The 20,463-nt window shown below is 41.8% G+C and overlaps 1 protein-coding gene across 4 annotated transcripts in view; it reads right to left on the bottom strand.

Moving 5' to 3' along the window:
• ANGPT1 (angiopoietin 1) overlaps positions 1–20,463 on the bottom strand; it is a 224,715-nt gene that overhangs the window by 66,899 nt on the left and 137,353 nt on the right. For all 4 annotated transcript variants that reach the window (XM_075920222.1, XM_075920221.1, XM_006113014.4 and 1 more), the window contains one exon: positions 402–529. In XM_075920222.1, the coding sequence (XP_075776337.1) occupies positions 402–529 (128 nt within the window). The remainder of the gene's footprint in view (positions 1–401; positions 530–20,463) is intronic.

Genomic DNA, 20,463 nt, shown 5'->3' with positions numbered 1-20,463 from the left:
CATGTCCCCAGAAAAACCCCACTGGCTTCCCTGAGTTTCTTCTTGGTCTTCTGAGACATGTATATTTGATAGAGCTGCCTTCTAGGTATCTAACTCAGTTGTAGGGACCAGGCATTTGCTGAGGGGTAGAAGATAAATCATGTTTTGTGACGTATATGCTCATATTTCAGGATGAGTCTGAGCCAGTGGAGAGGACAAATGGGTCAGGTTTCATTCAAAGCAAGGTACCCCATTTCCTTCCCCTTCCAGTATTTTTCTGAGGATGAAGATGGACCAAGTGATTTCTATTAATGCAGCACTTGGCCAATATAAAGATTCCATAACCATTCAGAATGTTCCCTTACACCAAGAGCAACATCTATACCAACAAACAAAACCAAATACAAATATTTTTTTTTTACCTTTTTAGGCTCTGATACATTATTAATGTAAATAGTGTAGACACCACTTTTGTTAAAACCAGCTTGGTGCACATCTGCACAATCTCTGAATGGCTTGTCCTCCTCTCTTTTTGCATTCTTCAGTAAAACTGCAAAACAGAAAATACAATAATGCAAGTTATGACAGCAGCCTTAGGAATTAATATACCAAAGTGACTTTCTTTCTTTCTTTGTTAGCTTTTCCACATCATTCTAGGAAAATATATAAATATTACTCCTCTCATACCACTGAACACCCACTTATTAGGCATTACACTTAATTATTAGTCCTACATGTCCAATGAATTTTACAAACCCCAAATACTTAAAAATTAACACACCCTTCTGAGGGAAATAACAAATTTGTATTATCCCTATTCTAATGATAGGAGTACTGAGGTGAAGAGGCAAAAGGCCCAAATGCTCAAATGTGTTTAGAGAAAATGCCCATTGAGTGCAATGCGAGTTAAATACCTAAATATCTTTCAGGATCTAAAAGCAAAGAGATGTCTTAGTGCTGTGGAATCAGTCATCATTTGCAAAGCCAGTAATAGAACCTTTGACCATATTACTTCTTAGATAGCAAAGACAGCAATAGAAAACAATAGTGAAAAAATAAAAAAATTCCCACCTATAGTTACTATTAAAGGTAACTTGTAAACAATTGGTGCTCCCTTAATAAATAGTTTTAATGGTGGGTTTTAATTTCTGGGTTTATTTCATTTTGTGACATTTCTACACAAAAAGCAAAAGAAATAGTATTCCAGAGATAGCTTAGCATTTGATCTTGTACAGCATAGGATATGAAGTACTCTGCATGAGTGTGAGACTAAGGCTAAATGAGGCTATATCTATACTGCAGCTCTTTTCCGGGATACCAGAGGTATCCCAGAAAAGCTATGCAGTGTCCAAGGAACAAATTCACTTTTCCCCAAAAAATTTTGGCAAAGCGGATGCGTTCTTTCACCATCCCTGTAGACCTCGTTGTTCGAGGAAGAAGGGATATGCTAAATGAGGAGGTGTTTCTGAAATTTGGCACCAGGTAGATGCACCACATTTTGGAAAAGCCTCTTCCAAAAGAAAAGCAGAAAAAGATACGCAAATTGCAAACTGCAATTTGTGTGTCTTTTTCTGACTTTTCTTTGTAGTGTAGACACAGCCAGAGTGCTCTGGCAAACCCAATCCTGTAGCAATGAGTGTACTGCTAAATTGATCATGAAGTAACTCTTGACTAGCAGAAGGAGTAAGACCTAAGAGGGGGACCTGTAGTTCTGCAAACAACAGGGAGTTTGATCCTGCAATATGGACCCAATCCAGGACACGAATAGTCCCATTGAAATCTATGAGACTAATCATATGCATCAAGTTAAACATATGCTTAAGTACTTTGCAGGATCCAGGCCAAAGAGCTCAGCACTTTGCAATATTAAGCCCTGCAGAGGACTATATAAATACATATGTATGGCATTGCATTGAAGTTTTCTTTAGTCGTGCCAATTGTCTGTCTGCAATCTACTTCTTTCTCACTTCAGGCATAGGAAAGTAAAGAGTGAGTGCAAAAGGGCCTAGCAACTTACTCTCAATAAAGACACCACCATATACCTACAATACAGGCAATCCCCGAGTTACTTATGTCGGATCCGCAGTTACGAACGGGGTTTGCTCCGTGTCTCCCTGGTCTGCTGGAGCTGATCCCAGCTGCTCTGCCCCAGGCGTCCCCAAGTCAGCCGCTGCTGAAACTGACCAGTGCTGACTACAGGAAGCCCGAGGCAGAGTTGCTTTGCCCCGGGCTTCCTGGAATCAGCCGCTGATCAGTTTCAGAAGCAGCTGACTTGGGGACGCCTGGGGTTCTTAAGTTGAATCTGTATGGAACTGGCGTCCAGATTCAGCCTGTTGAAACTGATCAGAGGCTGATTCCAGGAAGCCCGGGGCAGAGCAACTCTGCCTCAGGCTTCCTGTAGTCAGCCGCTGGTCAGTTTCAGCAGCGGCTGAATCTGGACGCCAGTTCCGACTTACATACAGATTCAACTTAAGAACAAACCTACAGTCCCTATCTTGTATGTAACCCGGGGACTGCCTGTACAGTAGTGTACCTTCACTTCCATTAAAGAGAAACAACATTGCACTGCCTGTTGCACATCACAACAAGATTTGCAGGTTGAAATCTATATGTTAAATATATAATGACACTAACACTTTGCACCTATATATGCCACCTTCCATTTGAGCATTTATATGAAACTTATGGGCAATAATTCTAGCATCAAAAATTCCTATGTGTTAGACTGTAGCTATTATTAATCCCATTTCACAGATGAAGAAACAGAAAGCTAGGGCTGTTAAATGACTTGGCCAGAATCACACAGGAAGTCCTTGGCAGAGGCAGAAATCAGTTGCTTTAATCCTAAACCCATTCTTCCTCCCCATGTAGAGAATGTATACTGAACTTCACAAAGCTATCCTACTAGCAGAGAATCTGCATTTTGCTTTGAATAAAACAGATTTAATTTGCTCTGCTTTTTTCTTTTAAAATTGGAATTTTACAACAAAAAAGGTGGATTTCTTTATCCTTTGAGTTAATTTATGTATCATCTATTTCCTCTTTTTCCATAGCATTGCTAATAGTAACTCCTGGCTTGCATCCATATGTGGACTCTAGCTGGAAAAGAAACTTCTTGGAGGCTTGACTCTATTAGGAAAAGAAAAGTTATGCTAGTGACTCAGTAGGTGACTCTTCCCTTTGAGTTAATACTCAATTAGAAGCACAGCATGGTGTTAAGAACAACACACTCTTACAGGTGCCATTTTAAAGATGAGATTTAAAACTGAGCCCTGACACTTTGTGTTCACTAACAAATGAGTGTTCTTTTTTGTAAGTAGAGAGAGATTAGCTTCAATGGCCAAATTCCAATTTGAGTAATTACTTGGGATTGGAGCCAAATGCCACTAAGTCAAAGGAAAACCTCTCAGGGTAAGTCTACACAGCAAGGCTCATGTCGAATTAAGCTATACAAGTTCAGCCACATCAATTGTGTAGCTTAAATTGAAATAGCTTAATTCAGCTTTTGGCACTGTCTACACAGCAGGAAGTTGTAGGAAGAACACCCTTCCTTTGACTTCTCTTACGCCTCATGAGATGAGGGTTACTATGATTGCAGTAAGAAGTCCTTCAGCTCAACATTATTTTGAAATAAAGGCTTGTAGTGTAAATGTGCACTATGTTATTTCAGAATGATGTCAGTTACTCCAAAATAATGCTGCTGTATAGATGTACCTTCAGTGGACTTTGGATCAGATCCACCTTGTTACCCTGAGTTTTTCAAATTACTGAAGTTAACTTTCATCGCTGAGTCAGAATCACTGCTTCCTTTCTGAAATGGCTACCTTTCAGAGTATGTCTAGACTGCATCCCTCTGTCAGCAGAGGGATGGAGATTAGGCAGGTTGACATTGCAAATGAGGCAGGAATTTAAATATCCCATGCCTAATTTGCATAAAAATGGCTGTCACATTTTGCCGACTCAGCACTTTGTCAGCAAAAAGCAGCAGTATAGAGGGGAGGAGGCATAAGGGATCTGTTGAAAAAAGCTTTAGACTGCCGCTTTTTGCTGACAAAGTGCTGAGTCAGCAAAATGTGGTGGCCATTTTATGCAAATTAGGCACGGGATATTTAAATCCCTGCCTCATTTGCAATGTTGACCTGCCTAATCTGCATTCCTCTGCTGACAGAGGGATGCAGTCTAGACATACCCTCAGGCTACGTCTACACTGGCCCCTTTTCCGGAAGGGGCATGTTAATTTCAGCCATCGTAGTAGGGAAATGCGTGGGGGATTTAAATATCCCCCGCGGCATTTAAATAAAAATGTCCGCCGCTTTTTTCCGGAGGATCGGGGCCTACTTTGAAGTAGGAATAAGATCCTCCGGAAAAGGGTGCTTTTTCCGGAGGATCGGGGCCAGTGTAGACGCTCTTTTCCGGCTTTTCTAAAAGCCGGAAAAAAGCGGCCGACATTTTTATTTAAATGCCGCGGGGGATATTTAAATCCCCCGCGCATTTCCCTACTACGATGGCTGAAATTAACATGCCCCTTCCGGAAAAGGGGCCAGTGTAGATGTAGCCTACGTGTATAGCTATATAATACACACATGGAGGTCGTCTGACCTGCCTTTCCTCCCATAAACACAACCAGAAGCATATTTTGAAGTCACTGGAATTACTGTAGATTTACATCAGTGTCACTAAAATCAAAAACTAATTTGGTTATTTCTCAACTGAATGCTAGGCAATTGTTTTTAGGGGACATCAGTGACTTTTTAAGCTCTTTTTAGCTGGACTGAGATTTAAATATCTTTTTTGAACAAGAGAGCAGGAGATCATATATAGTTACATGGTCAATGTGCTATCCTATAAAGCATCATGTCATAGCATAAGCAATCTTGCTTTATTCAGATACTGTATATATCTACAGGGTTTTTATTTAGAGGAAGCAGTAAAAGTTACACAGAAATAGCACTGTTAATATCCTTGGATGTCATAACTATGGAACCTGAACTTGGTGTCACAATAGCCAATAATAAAATGATTTTTTTACAGCAAAGGAAATGAAATCAGCCCACCCAATAAAGCACTTGATATTTCAATCACCAGAGAACCTCGGGGGAACATTCAGATTGTATATTTAGTGAAAGGCACATATGGTTCATCTGTCAGAGGTGGGTAAGCATCCAAAGAAACTAAAAGCAATAGGTTTCCTTAGAAAAGAGAGCTCCAAATGTTTGTGATTCTTTAGGTTGGGTTTTAATCTCAGATAGGAGCCAGCTGAAGTTTCATCTATGAAAAGAACTAGCTGACGCATGGGCACGCAGGCACAGTCGCTGATTTTTGAGATACAATGGCTGGGCATAATGTTATTCCCTGTGTTTGGGGAGTGGAAGAGATCAAAGGGCTGGTATCACTGTCATTGCTAGTTTCTGGAAAGCTAACTGGGCAGTAGCAGAGCCTTGGCTATGCACTCTACTTCCCTCATGTCTTCACCAATCAGCATAATTACCCCAGTGGATGTTGAACCCAATCAAAGGCTGTCACAGCAGTTTTAGTCCCTCTTTACTCTGGGGATCACAGTAGCTCCTGGAGCTCCCAATGTGGCATTGGGATTACACACCAACCCTATCATAAGGTACTTACCTTAAAGGTACGAGGGAATCTCTTAATAATAACTGGTACACATTTTTAGATGATAAAACCATGAATGTTGGAGAATTAATTATGCATTCTAATGTTAACTTTGATTCACAGACATCAGACTATGTTTTCATTATATTCCAAGGAACTATAAAGAGTAAGCCCTCAAGTTATCAGAAGATTAATCCCTGTGAACTTTATTGCTGCTGTTCTTTTCCAGGAAGCTAATGGGGAATTCTTACCATTTTATTCATGTTTGAAATTCATGATGTTTAAAAAGTTTTTCCACATTCTACAGTGCCTTACAGTGCATTTGCTGCTGAACATTACAATTCATTGGGGTTTTTTAACGTTTTTTCAGCTACAGACTAACACGGCTACCTCTCTTATTTTTATGCAACAGTTGAAATTCCTGAATAAAATTTTGACTTGCATATTGTTTGGTATGTAAACAATTTTTTAAAAAGCACAATGATAAATAGAACCCAATGGGAATGATTATTTCTCATAGACCTTTATCACAGGCTGAAGAAGTCCACCTAGCCACTTCTATAACAGGCCATAATATCTGGTTGAGTTACTGAGAGGCACAGATTTTGAGCTGAAGTCAAGAAGTTACAAAAAATCCACCAATTACTTTATTTCAAACCAGCAAGTGATCCATGCTCAATACTGCAGAAGAAGGGGAGGAAAACAGGGTCTCAGCCAATCTGATTAGGGGGAAATTCTATACTCGCTCCAAATATAACGTTCAGTAGATCGTCTGCAAGTGGGCAGGACTCACCAGCCAGAAACCTGGAAAAATAACACAGAGTCCTTCCCATCTGTTGTGCCCTCTCTGCTGTTGGAGAAATTTGCTAATAACTGTCATAGGGTATGTCTACGCTACCCCGCTGGTTCGAACTAGCGGGGTAATGTAGGCATACCACACTTGAAAATGAAGCCCGGGATTTGAATTTCCCGGGCTTCATTTGCATAAGTGGGGAGCCGCCATTTTTAAAACCCTGCTGGTTCGAACCCCGTGCAGCGCGGCTACACGGGGCTCGAACTAGGTAGTTCGGAATAGGAAGCCAAGTTTGAACTACCTAGTTCGAGCCACGGGTAGCCGCGCTGCACGGGGTTCGAACCAGCGGGGTTTTAAAAATGGCGGCTCCCTGCTTATGCAAATGAAGCCCGGGAAATTCAAATCCCGGGCTTCATTTGCAAGTGCGGTATGCCTACATTACCCCGCTAGTTCGAACTAGCGGGGTAGTGTAGACATACCCATATATAGGCTACAGACATCATGGCTACGTCTACACTGGCCCCTTTTCCGGAAGGGGCATGTAAATTTCACTAGTCGTCGTAGGGAAATCCGCGGGGGATTTAAATATCCCCCGCGGCATTTAAATAAAAATGTCCGCCGCTTTTTTCCGGCTTTTAAAAAAGCCGGAAAAGAGCGTCTAGACTGGCCCCGATCCTCCGGAAAAAGTGCCCTTTTCCGGAGGCTCTTATTCTTACTTTGAAAAGGGTAAGAGGCTCTTATTCTTACTTTGAAAAGGGCACTTTTTCCGGAGGATCGGGGCCAGTCTAGACGCTCTTTTCCGGCTTTTTTAAAAGCCGGAAAAAAGCGGCGGACATTTTTAATTAAATGCCGCGGGGGATATTTAAATCCCCCGCGGATTTCCCTACGACGACTCCTGAAATTTACATGCCCCTTCCGGAAAAGGGGCCAGTGTAGACGTAGCCCATGTGTAAAAGATCTTAACTGATTTGAACAATTTCTAAAGTTAATTCAGATATTTTTAAATACATGACCATACCAATATTTTATGTAGCTGAGGTTGCTGGCAAAAGTTTGTGTTAAGCAAAATAAATTTTGACATATTTGGTGCTATGAACAAAAAACATTTTAGAAACGTACTTGCCCTTTTCTAATTTGATCAACATGAACTGATCTCATCACTATGGGAAAAATAATTATCTTAAAATTAATATATTACAATGTTTACTGACATTTCTAGTTAGGCTTTGAGAATAGGAAATATGTGTGTCTATTACTGTAGCAACCTAAAATGGATATCCCTTAATTACACCCTTATGTTCAATAGTGCTTAAAGGCAAATGCATTTGATTATGTTGCCTGTATTTAAGGAGTCACATTTAGGCTTCCCATAGTACCAAAAATGCGAACTGACATGTTCATAAATTCCACAATGACTAAATGACTTATTCCCATAGGTACTAATTATGTCTTCATATAACAGTGCCAGTAAATGACAAATGGATGAAGTTATATGGTTTTTGGACAATGGTGATTTAAATGAACAGAAATGTGGAGATTTCTGCAATTACTCTTTATATTTTCATAACTCTTAATAATATCCCATATGCTGGTACTTAATCTCCTTTTCATGTACTAAAAGGAATCCATAGTAAATGGAGATTCCTAAATGAGCGTCATGAAAGTGACAGACCAAAAAAGAGAAGATCTTATTCATTACACGTCCAGGAAATATGAATGGGCCAAATTCTGCCTGCTGTATGTAAGCAGATGCCCATAAAAACACTGTGGGCAGAAGAAGTCTCTGGGTTAGAAATCTCTCTCTTTAGCTCTAGTGCTTCCAAAAATCTGAGGAGAGGGTTGCCTGTAGATCCATCCCTACCTGCAGTGGAAGACAGAAGGTCTACAAACAGGGCCATGGTCTATAGCAGAGGCCTATGGGCTCACCTGCGTGGGAAAGTGTGTGTGCTCCAAGGAAGGTGCCAGTTGTCTGTCTTTAGAACTCCAACTTAGCTGGGGCTGCTCTATTTCCTGCTGCACTCTCTTCTTTGGCTGAAGCACCCTTAACAGTATTCCAGAGGCCACCTCATGCACCTCTGCATCAAAGCCCTGTTGCAGTATCCTGGGGCTCCCCTCAGTTCCTACCCACCCATTGCAACCCTGCACCATTGTTCTTTTCCATCTCCATTGCCCCCCAAACTCAGCCCTGTCCTAATCCTGGGGCTCTGCCACAGGGCTTCCTTGCATCCACACCACCTTGCTTCCATCCTGACCCAGCCCTGCTCAGCCCCCAAGATCTCATATATCCTCATTCCTCCACCCAGATCCAGTCTTGCCCTTCCCTGAGGCTTCTCTCCATCCCTATCCCCCAATTTTCTCCTATCTATAGGGATCCCTCCATACCCCCATCCTGACTCTGTCCTGCCCTATCCCAGGGGTTTCTGCCATCCTCATCCACTCACCCCAGCCTTGCCCTATCCCCAGGGCTCCATTTCCATAACCCCACCCTGACCCATCCCTGCTTTGCTCTGCCACTGGGACTCCCCTCCATCTCAATCTCCCCACCTCAGTCGAGTCCTCCTCTATCCCAGTGGTTCTCCTCCTTCCCTCCCATTTCACTCCAACCCATCTCTATCCGGGTATGTCTAAACTACCCTCCTAGTTCGAACTAGGAGGGTAATGTAGGCATACCGCACTTGCAAATGAAGCCCGGGATTTGAATTTCCCGGGCTTCATTTGCATAAACGGGGAGCCGCCATTTTTAAAACCCCGCTGGTTCGAACCCCGTGCAGCACAGCTACACGGGGCTCGAACTAGGTAGTTTGGACTAGGCTTCCTACGAGGTGTACCGGTAGTTTGGAATAGGATGCTTAGTCCGAACTATCTAGTTCGAGCCCCGTGTAGCCGCGCTGCACGGGGTTCGAACCAGCGGGGTTATAAAAATGGCGGCTCCCCGCTTATGCAAATGAAGCCCGGGAAATTCAAATCCCGGGCTTCATTTGCAAGTGCGGTATGCCTACATTACCCCGCTAGTTCGAACTAGCGGGGTAGTGTAGACATACCCTCCCATCCTATAGACTCCACACCATCCCATTAATCCCCAAATCTCAACCCTGCCTTGCAATGGTATTGGAACACTCCTTTATCTCCATGGCTCCAAGGTTGTGACAACAGAATAACTTGTGATCCACAGACAGATGCCTAGTGTGTTATACCAATAGCCTGCTCTTGTATATTTCAGCTGTCACTTGGGACAGCATAATAATGACGAAGTTATCCTCAATGTGTAACCACCACCAGATGGCTTTGGATCTGGGACCTCTGGAGCTTAGTATAAGAGTTTCTCAGCTTCAGTTATAAAGCCAGTTCTCAGCTTAGGCTGTAGAATGCCCTTGGTCTTATCTCTTGCTGTAAGTGGTCTAAGCACAACTACATGCGACAGTGAACCACACTAGGGCTACGTCTACACTGTAGTCTTCTTCCTCAAAAGCTTATGCAAATGAAGCGTGAAGTGGAATATCAACACAATTCATTTGAATAATTAATTAGCAGCCGCTTTTGCGCAAAAGGTTTTTGCGCAAAAAGGAGCTGTGTACATGGCTCCTTTTTGCGCAAAAGCACCCTCTTGTACAAGAGCCATTCTTCCTTTGCATAAGCTTTTGCGGAAGAAGACTACAGTATAGACGTAGCCTAGGTGTGTGGGTTAAGAGTGGGCAGTAACATGCCACCAAAGCACCTTCTAAACTCAAAGGAACAACCCATATTACTATCTGTTTCTGACAATATTGTTCTTACTGCTAAATCTGTGTAACCTGCTAGGCAGAAATGTTTTTGGAGTTGTGCATGTCCTTTATTTCTCAGAAAGAAAGAAAGAAAGTCTGGTTCCACTGATTACTTTCTTGAAATGAACATTTATAAAAAAAAATTTAGCCTCTGAAAAGAAAATCACATTTGTTATTTCCCCCCCACCAGTCTGAAGTGAGAAAAACAAACAAAGCCATAAAAAGAACACTCAGCTGTCCAACTACTTATCAACTAAGCAATATATAATAAAATGCCCCTTCTTTCTTTACACAAATTGACTTGGTCTTATAAAACTATTTTAACACACTCAGCTTTCACCCTCTTTGGACCATAATTCTTTACTACCTAACAAATTATCAACAGTTATTAAGTGTGTTTTCCAATACATTTAGCCTCGGTGCCTACTGAAAACAATAATACTTCAATTCACAGTGCATTTGAAAGAGATCACCTAGAAATATCATGAAGTGGTCCTCATTAAAGTTTAAAGAGAATGCCTTATGGCCCATTTACAAAGAGATAAAGACACTTAATTATCCAGCTGCAATATAATTCTGTAAGTTTATGCTCGAGACAGCAAATTTGTGAGTAACCAGCTACTCATTCACTGAGAACTGAAGGATAGAGAGTAAGCTGCAGGCTTTGTTTAGTATCTTCACTGTCCATGTTTCTTTTATTGATTTGTACATGTTCCACACAGGCACCCTAATGTTCAAATAATTGTTCTGACTGAGCCATGAATCATGAACTGAACTACTTACACAAAGAAATGCTTCATTAGCAAGGCAATGGGCAACACTGGCAATGTTGTTATGTGTTTCATGTATGTTAATATTCCATGTAATGTCTTCAGCATGCGTGAATAATACCGTTTTCACAAGGCAGATCTGAGAGAGATTAGATAGCAGTTTATATGTTCCTTTGATAGTGGACGGGTAATTGATTTCAGAATTAGCAGTTAACTGAAATGAAGAAAACATAAAACTATTAAACTATTGCTGCTTCAACACTAATAAATATTGACCACTAGCTGTCACCATACGCAAGTTAGCACAGAGACAGTAGTTGAATCCTGGCTTGTCAAGTGAGTCCCTGACAGAAATACTACACACTGTACATTTTAGCCGCTATATTTCATTACTAACTTGCTGTCTGGATGGATCATGATCCTTAACTATTCTGCTTTATTATATTCAACTGCAGTTCATAATTTGGGAAGAAAATTTGCCTATGTCTGAGAGACTATGAAATGTTTTTATTTTTAGTTATTATTTATAATCCTTTAAGCTATTTATTTAAAATGTACAAAACAAGACGCACTAATATGAATCCTTTAGGAAGTTCTTACAAGTTCTAATACAATAAATTAAAAAAGAAACAGCAGTCCTACATCATCTGATACCAGACAACCAGAAAAAATATATACGCACACATAGATCGGTGCCCATCATGCTGCTGGGGGGGGGGGGGGGGGCGGGGGGGAGGAGGGGGGGACTAAACTGAACCTGTAGAGTTCTGGCTCAGGCTGCTATCATGCAATACACTCCCTGCAGATGACCCCTCTATGCTCATGGAACTCGTTCAAGTCAGAGGGGTTGTGCACAAGAAGAGGAGTCTGCCTGAATGTTTCTCATTGCGAAATTTAGGCCTATATTTTGCACAGCTTTCCAACTAGGAATACTATAAACTTTAGAAATGTTATGTAAAAAACTCATTAACATTTATTCTCAAGGTGATCTTTATATTTTACTTTTTTGACCTAAGTGTACTTTTTTTTTTACATCAGATTGCAAAGTCATGTTTTCTTTTTTGGGAATGTATATTTTTAAAAAAGTAATGCTTCAGATGTTGCTTTCTTTGGCCCCTTTCACATGCATTGATTTTTTTTTAAGTACAGGTTTAACCTCCTTGATCTGGCACTTTTCGACCCTGACTAGTCCTAAACAAGGGGATTTGCCAGACATGGGGAGGTCCCCTGTCATTGGCCTTGCAGACTCTCCCACCCCTCACTGCCGCATAGCCAGGGCCTGAGCTCCTTGGTGGATGGAGCTCCCTAGTGGCCAGCCTAGTAGCTGGGGTTGTATATCTTAAGCCCGTTTTTGGTTTAGTATAAGCCTGCCCATAAAAGCGTAGGACTGGAAAAGACCTTAAGAGGCCATTGTCTAACCTGGCCTTTACAACCTCCAATGACAGATGTTTCTTTTGGCGGTTCATAATCTGTAAACTGGTTATACAGGTTGTACCTCCCTAAACCAATACTCTCTGGTACAGAAACATTCCTGGTCCAAGAGGATGTTTCAGTACCACAGAGCCCAGGGATAGAGACATTTGGCAGCACGGCTAGGAGCATGGCAGGGAGGCCCATGGCAGGGGGGAGGTCTGGAGGCTCAGTGTGGAGCTCTGGGCCCAGTAGTAGTGGGGCCAGGGGCACAGCAAGGAACACTGGCCCCACAGGAGGGAGCTTTGACCCTAGCCCCAGCAGCACCATAACCCAGGAGACTTGTGGTTTTCAGAAACTTAAATATCTCACCCACTCACTGAATAATTTAGGCATGAATTCAATAGGCACTTCTAGGGAGGTAAATTCCTAGCATATGTGTGTATTGTTTTGAGACTTACGACAAACTTCTTGTTGGCATTCAAGCAGAAATTAATGCCTCATTTCTCTCTTGTTAGTAGGTCACAGAATCAGACAATAGTGAACAAACTTTCTTTCCTATTACATTAATCCTCTGAAACATACAGCTTTAGACCAAACATTTTAACAAACTATGGTGGACAGAGGGGCGGGATAGTCTGTAGTCTGACACATGAAGGAAAAACAACAACAGGAAAAATGAATAGCCACACTGATAAAGAACCCTATCAGTCCTTTGTGTTTTTTAGACTTCCTTTTAAGTGGGAGAGAGAGAAAGAGGTACATCACATATCGTGTTATTTACATTTGTTTATAGTATATAAAATAAAGTTAACATTATAGGCACAGTACAATAATAGGCTACTTTTTGCTAGGTAAGGATTTTCTATTGCTTTCTGTTGGGATAAATTCTACAACCAAGTAGTCAGTCAAAACTCTGTTTGACATTAAAGGGGACTTTTGACTGGGTGAGAACTGCAGCTTTTAGACCTGATACACAATTTCCTGTTGGAGCAATATGATCTCTTTAGTTACTTCCTTGGTTTGGCTTTCTATCTCTTTCACATTGTATCTGTTGTACAATGTTGTCCATTAGGGACATTTCTCCTAGAACCTTCACATCTCTGTGTTGCAAGAGACCATGCATATAGGATCAGGATTGCTGAATGAATCACGCTATCTATTTTGGACTGCATATCATTTTCCCAAGCAGATTTTCAAATATGGAAATTCAGAGAATCAATCAAACTTATGGTCCAATGCTAGCCAGACCTATTCCCATCAGCAGACAATAGCAGGACTGGACAACTGATTACCTTAATTTTTATAACAATCCAGTTTCTCTTCACTTCCAATTTCTTCTCTGTTTTAGAGCCATTCTGAAATATTTGCAACACTACTGGGAACAGGAGGGGGAAAAATCCCATTTTCACTCACCTTTTAATCTTAAAACTTTAGGTCCTGATATTCCCTGTCCACAAATAAGCCCACAGCAGTGAAAGAGTACTCTTAAAACCTGATCAGTGTTAAACTACAGTGCTACCACCACCTTGCTCTCTCTAGGGAATTGATGATATTCTGGGATAGGTGGGAAGGAAAAGACTCCAAAACAGTTAAGCCTACCCCTCACTTCACCGTCCTGAGGACCAAAGGAGTTGTCTGTTCCCTGCCAATCCAGTCAAACATCCCTCACACGGAGATGGAGAGAAAATGCAGTGGAACATCTGTGAGGAAAATTAGCTCATCCATGCTTTCCTAGATCTCTTTCTCCACTGGCTTCCCTCTTCCATAATGGTAATACCTCCTTCTTCAGGAGAACTGAAGCTGATTTCAGGCTACGTTTAGACTACGGAGTTTTTCTGGGATATCTCTGGATACCCTCTGGATACCCAGAAAAACTCCACCGCGTCCAGGGAATACGTCTACTCTTCCGCTTTTTTTTGCAGAAGAGAAGATGTGCTCCTTCGGAAGCCCAGTCTTCCTCCTTCCAAGAGTAAGAAGGGCTCTCCCTAAAAAGCAGTTTTTTCTGAAATATGGCCCAGTATAGATAGGCCAAATTTCAGAAAAGCCTCTTCTGACAAAACTATTGGAAAAAGGTATGCAAATTGAAGAGTGAAATTTACATATCTTTTTCCGATAAAACATTGTAGTCTAGACAGCCTCTCTGGCATTAATTCATGTATGAATCCACCACATCATGTACAACCACTGCTTCAACTCCTCCCCTTCTTTATATGTGGTAGAGGCTTCTGCAATGTGTTACCAGTAGATTTTGGGGCCTTTGGCCCTGGTTTTCTTTTTCTTTGCTCCTCTATGCATTGTAGAAGGAAAAGGGAATCCTCTGGCTCTTTTCTATGGCTGGATTTGGAAATTATTGAACCCCTAACAAGTTTCTTTTATATTCCAGGATGCTCACTACTCTTTTAATGGGAAGGCTAGTTTTTGAAAGATTAGTTATTGTAGAAGTGAATTGGTGCCAGGATTCCTACTGCTGCATTAAAAGATGCTTAAACAAACCGGGTATGTCTAGACTACATGCCTTTGCCGACAGAGGCCTGTAAAATAGGCTACCCGACATAGTCAATGAAGCAGGGATTTAAATATCCCCGGCTTCATTAAAATAAAAATGGCCACCGTGTTGTGCCAGCTCAGCTGATTGTCAGCACAGCGAGTCAGTCAAGACGCAGATCGGTCAACAGGGAACGTCTTTCTCTACCGCTCCCTTATGCCTCATGAAATGAGGTTTAGAGGCAGAGGCATGTAGTCTAGACATACCCACCATGTGACAACTCTGTTAGCAATAAATACAGGCCAAATCGGAGGTGTTTGGTTCCCTGCGGTATTATGTATATTTGTCCTAGCAAACGCTTTTTTTTAATCTAGTAGGGAATATATTTTTCCAAATCAACATAAATTAAAGCCCTATAACTGATCAAACTGGCAACATTGAGGTGGTTTTGGAATCCAAACTCAGAATTGATTGGAAATGTAACAGGTGGCCCCTGTCTTAAAAGTGGCTTGTAGCAAAACCAGAGATCTGAACATCCCAGGGTTTGGGAATTTTGGAATTCAGATCTAGATCCAAATTTTGAAACTGAAGTTTACTTCTACGTTTTAAAGTGATTATCAGTATGATCTTTTACTCCCCTTCTCTCACTTGCCTTTATACACTGAGTAATTTCAGAAATTCTCCCTCAGCTCCTGGGCCTGGTAATGGTTGAAATACTGCTGTGAACCAACCATAAGAATTATTATCACAATGTTATTTAACCTTGCTCATCTTCTTATCTAATACACCTCAGGATAAATAACACAGTGCTTGGTCAATTAAAATTTTCCTAGTGTTTCTGGTGAAGCTAAACACAGTCTAGACCAATGATAGGAACATTTCAGAAAATGCATCATCTTATTCAAATCAGACTAAAGAAATCAGCCATATTATGTCACTACTGAAAATATCAGGCAACATTGTCACTACTGAAAATATATTTAATGGGTGGTCCTTGTAAGAACTATAATGACCTTCTGCTTAAAAAGGCAAAACACTATAGCTTTGTTACCCACGGAAAAAAATTAATATTTATGTTCTGAAGTTCCTGCTTCCCAACTCTGGACTTCTACATTGGAAATGTATCGACCATGTGACATGACAAAGGCCAAACATGTAGGCAGTGTCAGAGCTTATTCTTTTAGGGCAGTGGTTCTCAAACTCTTTGGCCTGCAGCCTGCGGTCCACCCTGCTCAACCCAAACCTTTCTGTGGATCACCAGTCAATCACTCATGATGACAAAATGGGTGCAAGAGAGGGTGTGGGTACTGGATGCAAAAGTGGGCCTAGGGTGGAGGTCTGGCTGGGAGGTAGGGTTCAGGAGCAGGCTGAGTATAGGTCTAGCTGGAATTCCGGCCAATGGGAGCCTAAAGAGGTTAGGCCTTTTTGAAAATCTCATTAAGCACCTACCTGCATCTTTGGTCACCCATATGTCATCAAAAATCTAATCCTCAGTGCCTTGTTTAATCACTAGATCTGAAAGTATTAATTTACCTTTCTGGTGTGCAGAATTTATGCTAGCTGCTAAGCAGAGTTGCTGACCCAAATGGCTGGGGGAAAATTTGCAGTGGTCCTAGCACCATCAGCAGGAGTGTGGACAGCACTGGCCCTATAGCTGGAATAAGTGCATAGATTCACATTTACAAAGCTTTTGTTTGAAGGAAAAAAGACTAGAAATTATTCTTTTAAAATGAAAGCTGAATTGTCTTTTGCATTATTAGAGCTCACAGATTAAAGGGATTCTTTAACTTGGGGTCTATGAAGGCTGGATCTATTCAGGAGAAAATGTGCCCTGTCTATAATCATGTTAAAGGAATAGCATGCCTATTGATTAAATTTTATCCTAATCCCAAAGTTGGATAGTTAGCTCTTCTTCTGAAGTCTGAGGGTATGTCTACACTACAAAGTTAATTCGAACTAACGGACGTTAGTTCGAATTAACTTTGATAGGCGCTACACTAGCGCTCCGCTAATTCGAACTTAATTCGAACTAGCGGAGCGCTTAGTTCGAACTAGGTAAACCTCATTGTACGAGGACTAAGCCTCGTTCGAACTTACTAGTTCGAATTAAGGGCTGTGTAGCCACTTAATTCGAACTAGTGGGAGGCTAGCCCTCCCCAGCTTTCCCTGGTGGCCACTCTGGCCAACACCAGGGAAACTCTATTGGCCCCCTCCCGGCCCCGGACCTCTTAAAGGGGCACGGGCTGGCTACGGTGCCCGTGCCAGGTGCAAGCCTGCCAGCACCCAGCTAGCAGACCCTGCACCTGGCATGGCTCGAGCCAGCCACCCAATGCCCCCCAGCCCTCCCCCTCTTCCCGGGACCAGGCTGGCGGCTCCTGGGAGCTTGCCCGGGAGTGAAAGAGGAGGGCGCCCGCCTGGTCTAGTGCGGACATAGTGGACCTCGTCCATGACCTCCGCACTAGGCACAGGAAAGTGGCCGCCTAGGGCAGGAGAGCTGCCAGCCTGGCCACCCAGGAGCAGGTGTGCATGAAAATCAAGGTGGTCCACTGAGACCCCCGATCCTGAGCCCTGAGCTTACAATGGCCGTACTGGGTAGACCAAAGGTCCATCTAGCCCAGTAGCCTATCTGCTGACAGCGGTCAACCCTAGGGACCCTGGAGGGGATGGACCGAAGACAGTGAGCAAGCCATTTGTCTTGTGCCATCCCTCTCCAGCCTTCCACAAACTTTGGGCAGGGACACCACTCCTACCACCTGGCTAATACCACTCCATGGACCCAACCTCCATGAATTGATCTCACTTCTCTTTAAACTCTGTTCTAGTTCTAGCCTTCACAGCCTCCTGCAGCAAGGAGTTCCACAGGTTGACTCTTTGCTTTGTGAAGAACAACTTTCTGTTACTAGTTTGAAGCCTGCTACCCATTCCTTTCCTTTGGTGTCCTCTAGTCCTTCTATTATGGGAACTAATGGATAACTTTTCTTTATGCACCCTCTCCACCTCACTCATGCTTTTATAGGCCTCTATCATATCCCCCCTCCATCTCCTCTTTTCTAAACTGAAAAGTCCCAGTCTCTTTAGCCTCTCTTCATATGGGACCTGTTCCAAACCTCTGATCATTTTAGTTGCCCTCCCCTCTCCCAGCCTCTCTCTTCCCCTCTCTCACCTCCTTTTCCCAGTCTCCCTGAGTTTTGTTCAATTAAGGGAGATTCTATTTTTGACCACACGTTATCTTTATTTTGTACATCAGGAAGGGGGGCTAGGGAAGGGTAAGTGGAAGGAGGTGAGGGAGGAATGGGGTACGAGCCCCTGATGGGGAGGACTGGGCTGGCTCTGCGGGCTTCTGGGGGTGGAAGCTCTCCTGCAGCCCCCCAATTGCCCCCTCTTCCCAGATGGCAGCCTGCGGCAAGTGCAGCCAGTCTGATGGCCGAGTGCTGTGATGTACTCAGTGTAGGCACTCAAGGCACTCCAAGCCAGGACTGCTTTGCAAGCGGCGAACACCTGAGAACTGTCTGTCCGGGGTGGGGGTCGGGTCCCTTTAAGCACAGCCCTCAGCTAGCCTGAGGCAGCAGCTCCACGCTCTAAGTCCTTATCTGATGCCCTGCCGGCACTGCTTCCGGCCATCCTTAACCCCGGTTCAGGGTCCACTTAATGTGGACATGCTAGTTCGAATTAGCAAAACACTAATTCGAACTAGTTTTTTAGTCTGGATCCGTTAGTTTGAATTAGCTTAGTTCGAATTAACTAATTCGAACTAAGTTAGTTTGAATTAGCGCTGTAGTGTAGACATACCCTGAGCGTTTATAACCCTTGTAAAATCTCACCCTACCTAATTTTAGTGTAGGTATTCTTGCTATTTATATAACTATCTAATCATTTTTAAAGACTACTGAGCTCTTTGTCTAAATAATATCAAGTTGCAATGAGTTCCACAAGTTAATAATTTTATTTTTATTAGTGAAAAATGTATTGTCTTTTAATTTTATGAGTGACTCTTTTCTTTGGGTTTTATGATAAGAGGTAAGAAAGGAAGGTCCAAATACTCTTCTTTCTCCCATTCATTATTTTATATTGCTATAGCATGTCACCTTATTACAACCCTCTTTTAACAAAATATCCCTATATTTATACTTTCTCCTAGAAGAGAAAAATTTTCACATCTCTAATAAATTTCATTGTACCATTTCCATATCTTCAGTATCATTTAGGAGATCAAATGACCAGAACTGAGCACAGAATAAAAGAAGTGGACATACCATTAATTTATAAATACTATTGTAATTGCTATTATTGATCACTCACTAAAACCCTATCCTCACTTTATTTTTTGCATGACAGTACACAGATGGCAAAGTACCTAATTACAGGGTACCCTACATATTTTTCCTGAGTGATTGTGTTAAATTAGAATAGTTCCAATTGTTCTTCCCAGCATGCATAGCTTGTAATAGAACTTCAATAAGCATGATAGGGTATGTCTACACTAGCTCATTAATTAGAGCTAGGTAAGCAAATCAGGAACCCGGAATTGCAAATAAAGCCTGGAATTTAAATATCCCGGGCTTTATTTGCATGTTCCTGACCGGCCGCTGTTTTTAAACCCCCCTTAGTTCGAACGAACTGCCCGCGGCTACACGCGTCAGTTTAAAGTTAATCCAAAGTAAGGACTTAGTTCGGATTAACTGTTACTCCTCGTGGAATGAGGTGTTACAGTTAATCCGAACTAAGGATTTAGTTAACTTTAAACTGCCGCGTGTAGCCACGGGCAGTTGGTTCGAACTAAGAGGTATTTAAAAATGGCGGCTGGACGGGAACATGCAAATCCCTGGCTTCATTTGCAACTCTGGTTGCCTGATTTGCCTATCTAGCTCGAATTAACGACCTAGTGTAGACATACCCTTAATTATTGGCGCAATATGCTGCTAATGTTTTTTAAAAACATCAGTGTATGTGTTAGTGTCCAATATTTCTTTATAATAAACTTATGTTTATATTAACCTTGTTATGTTAACGAAAACTCTTCTGTGGCTTTCTTTTTAGTTCTGAGAAACAATTTATTTCATAAAACTCTTAAGTCAGATAGATTTACATATATAGCAAATTGAGGTGCTTATATGAAAGTGTAAACTCCTCTAGATATTTCCAATGTCCCAATCAATATAGCATCTGAGCATGAATCTAAAGCAGTTAGTAAATACAAAGATATATGTGACATGGGAGAGGGTGTTTAAAATCATGTTACTGAGTCTACATTTAGGCACTTAAATGGCTTGAGTTTCAAAAGCAATGAGCATGTAATAACTTTCATTGAAATCAGTGTGAAGTGTTTGGTGCTGAGTACTTTTGAAAATTAGCTTATTGAGGAACCTACGTTTGAACCAAGTTACTTAAGTTCAGAAATTTTTTCTTTAAAAAAATTCTGCTTTCAAGTCTTATAAATCTCCACTCATAAGAATGGACTGATGTCTGAAATCTCCAGAATTAAAGAGGAAACATTTTGTTTGAATTTAATTCAAGATGGCTAGAAAATCTGTTTTCAGTCTTTACAACAGCTTGCTGTTCATTTCTGTATGAAAATAATACCTCTCTCACATTGATATTAATTTCAAAATGCTCCTGAGCACTGTTAAAACAGCCTGAGCAAAACTCTGCCAG

Source organism: Pelodiscus sinensis, chromosome 2 (assembly GCF_049634645.1).
Source record: "Pelodiscus sinensis isolate JC-2024 chromosome 2, ASM4963464v1, whole genome shotgun sequence".
NCBI classification, from domain to species: Eukaryota; Metazoa; Chordata; order Testudines; family Trionychidae; genus Pelodiscus; species Pelodiscus sinensis.
This window is presented reverse-complemented; position numbering and strand designations above follow the sequence as displayed.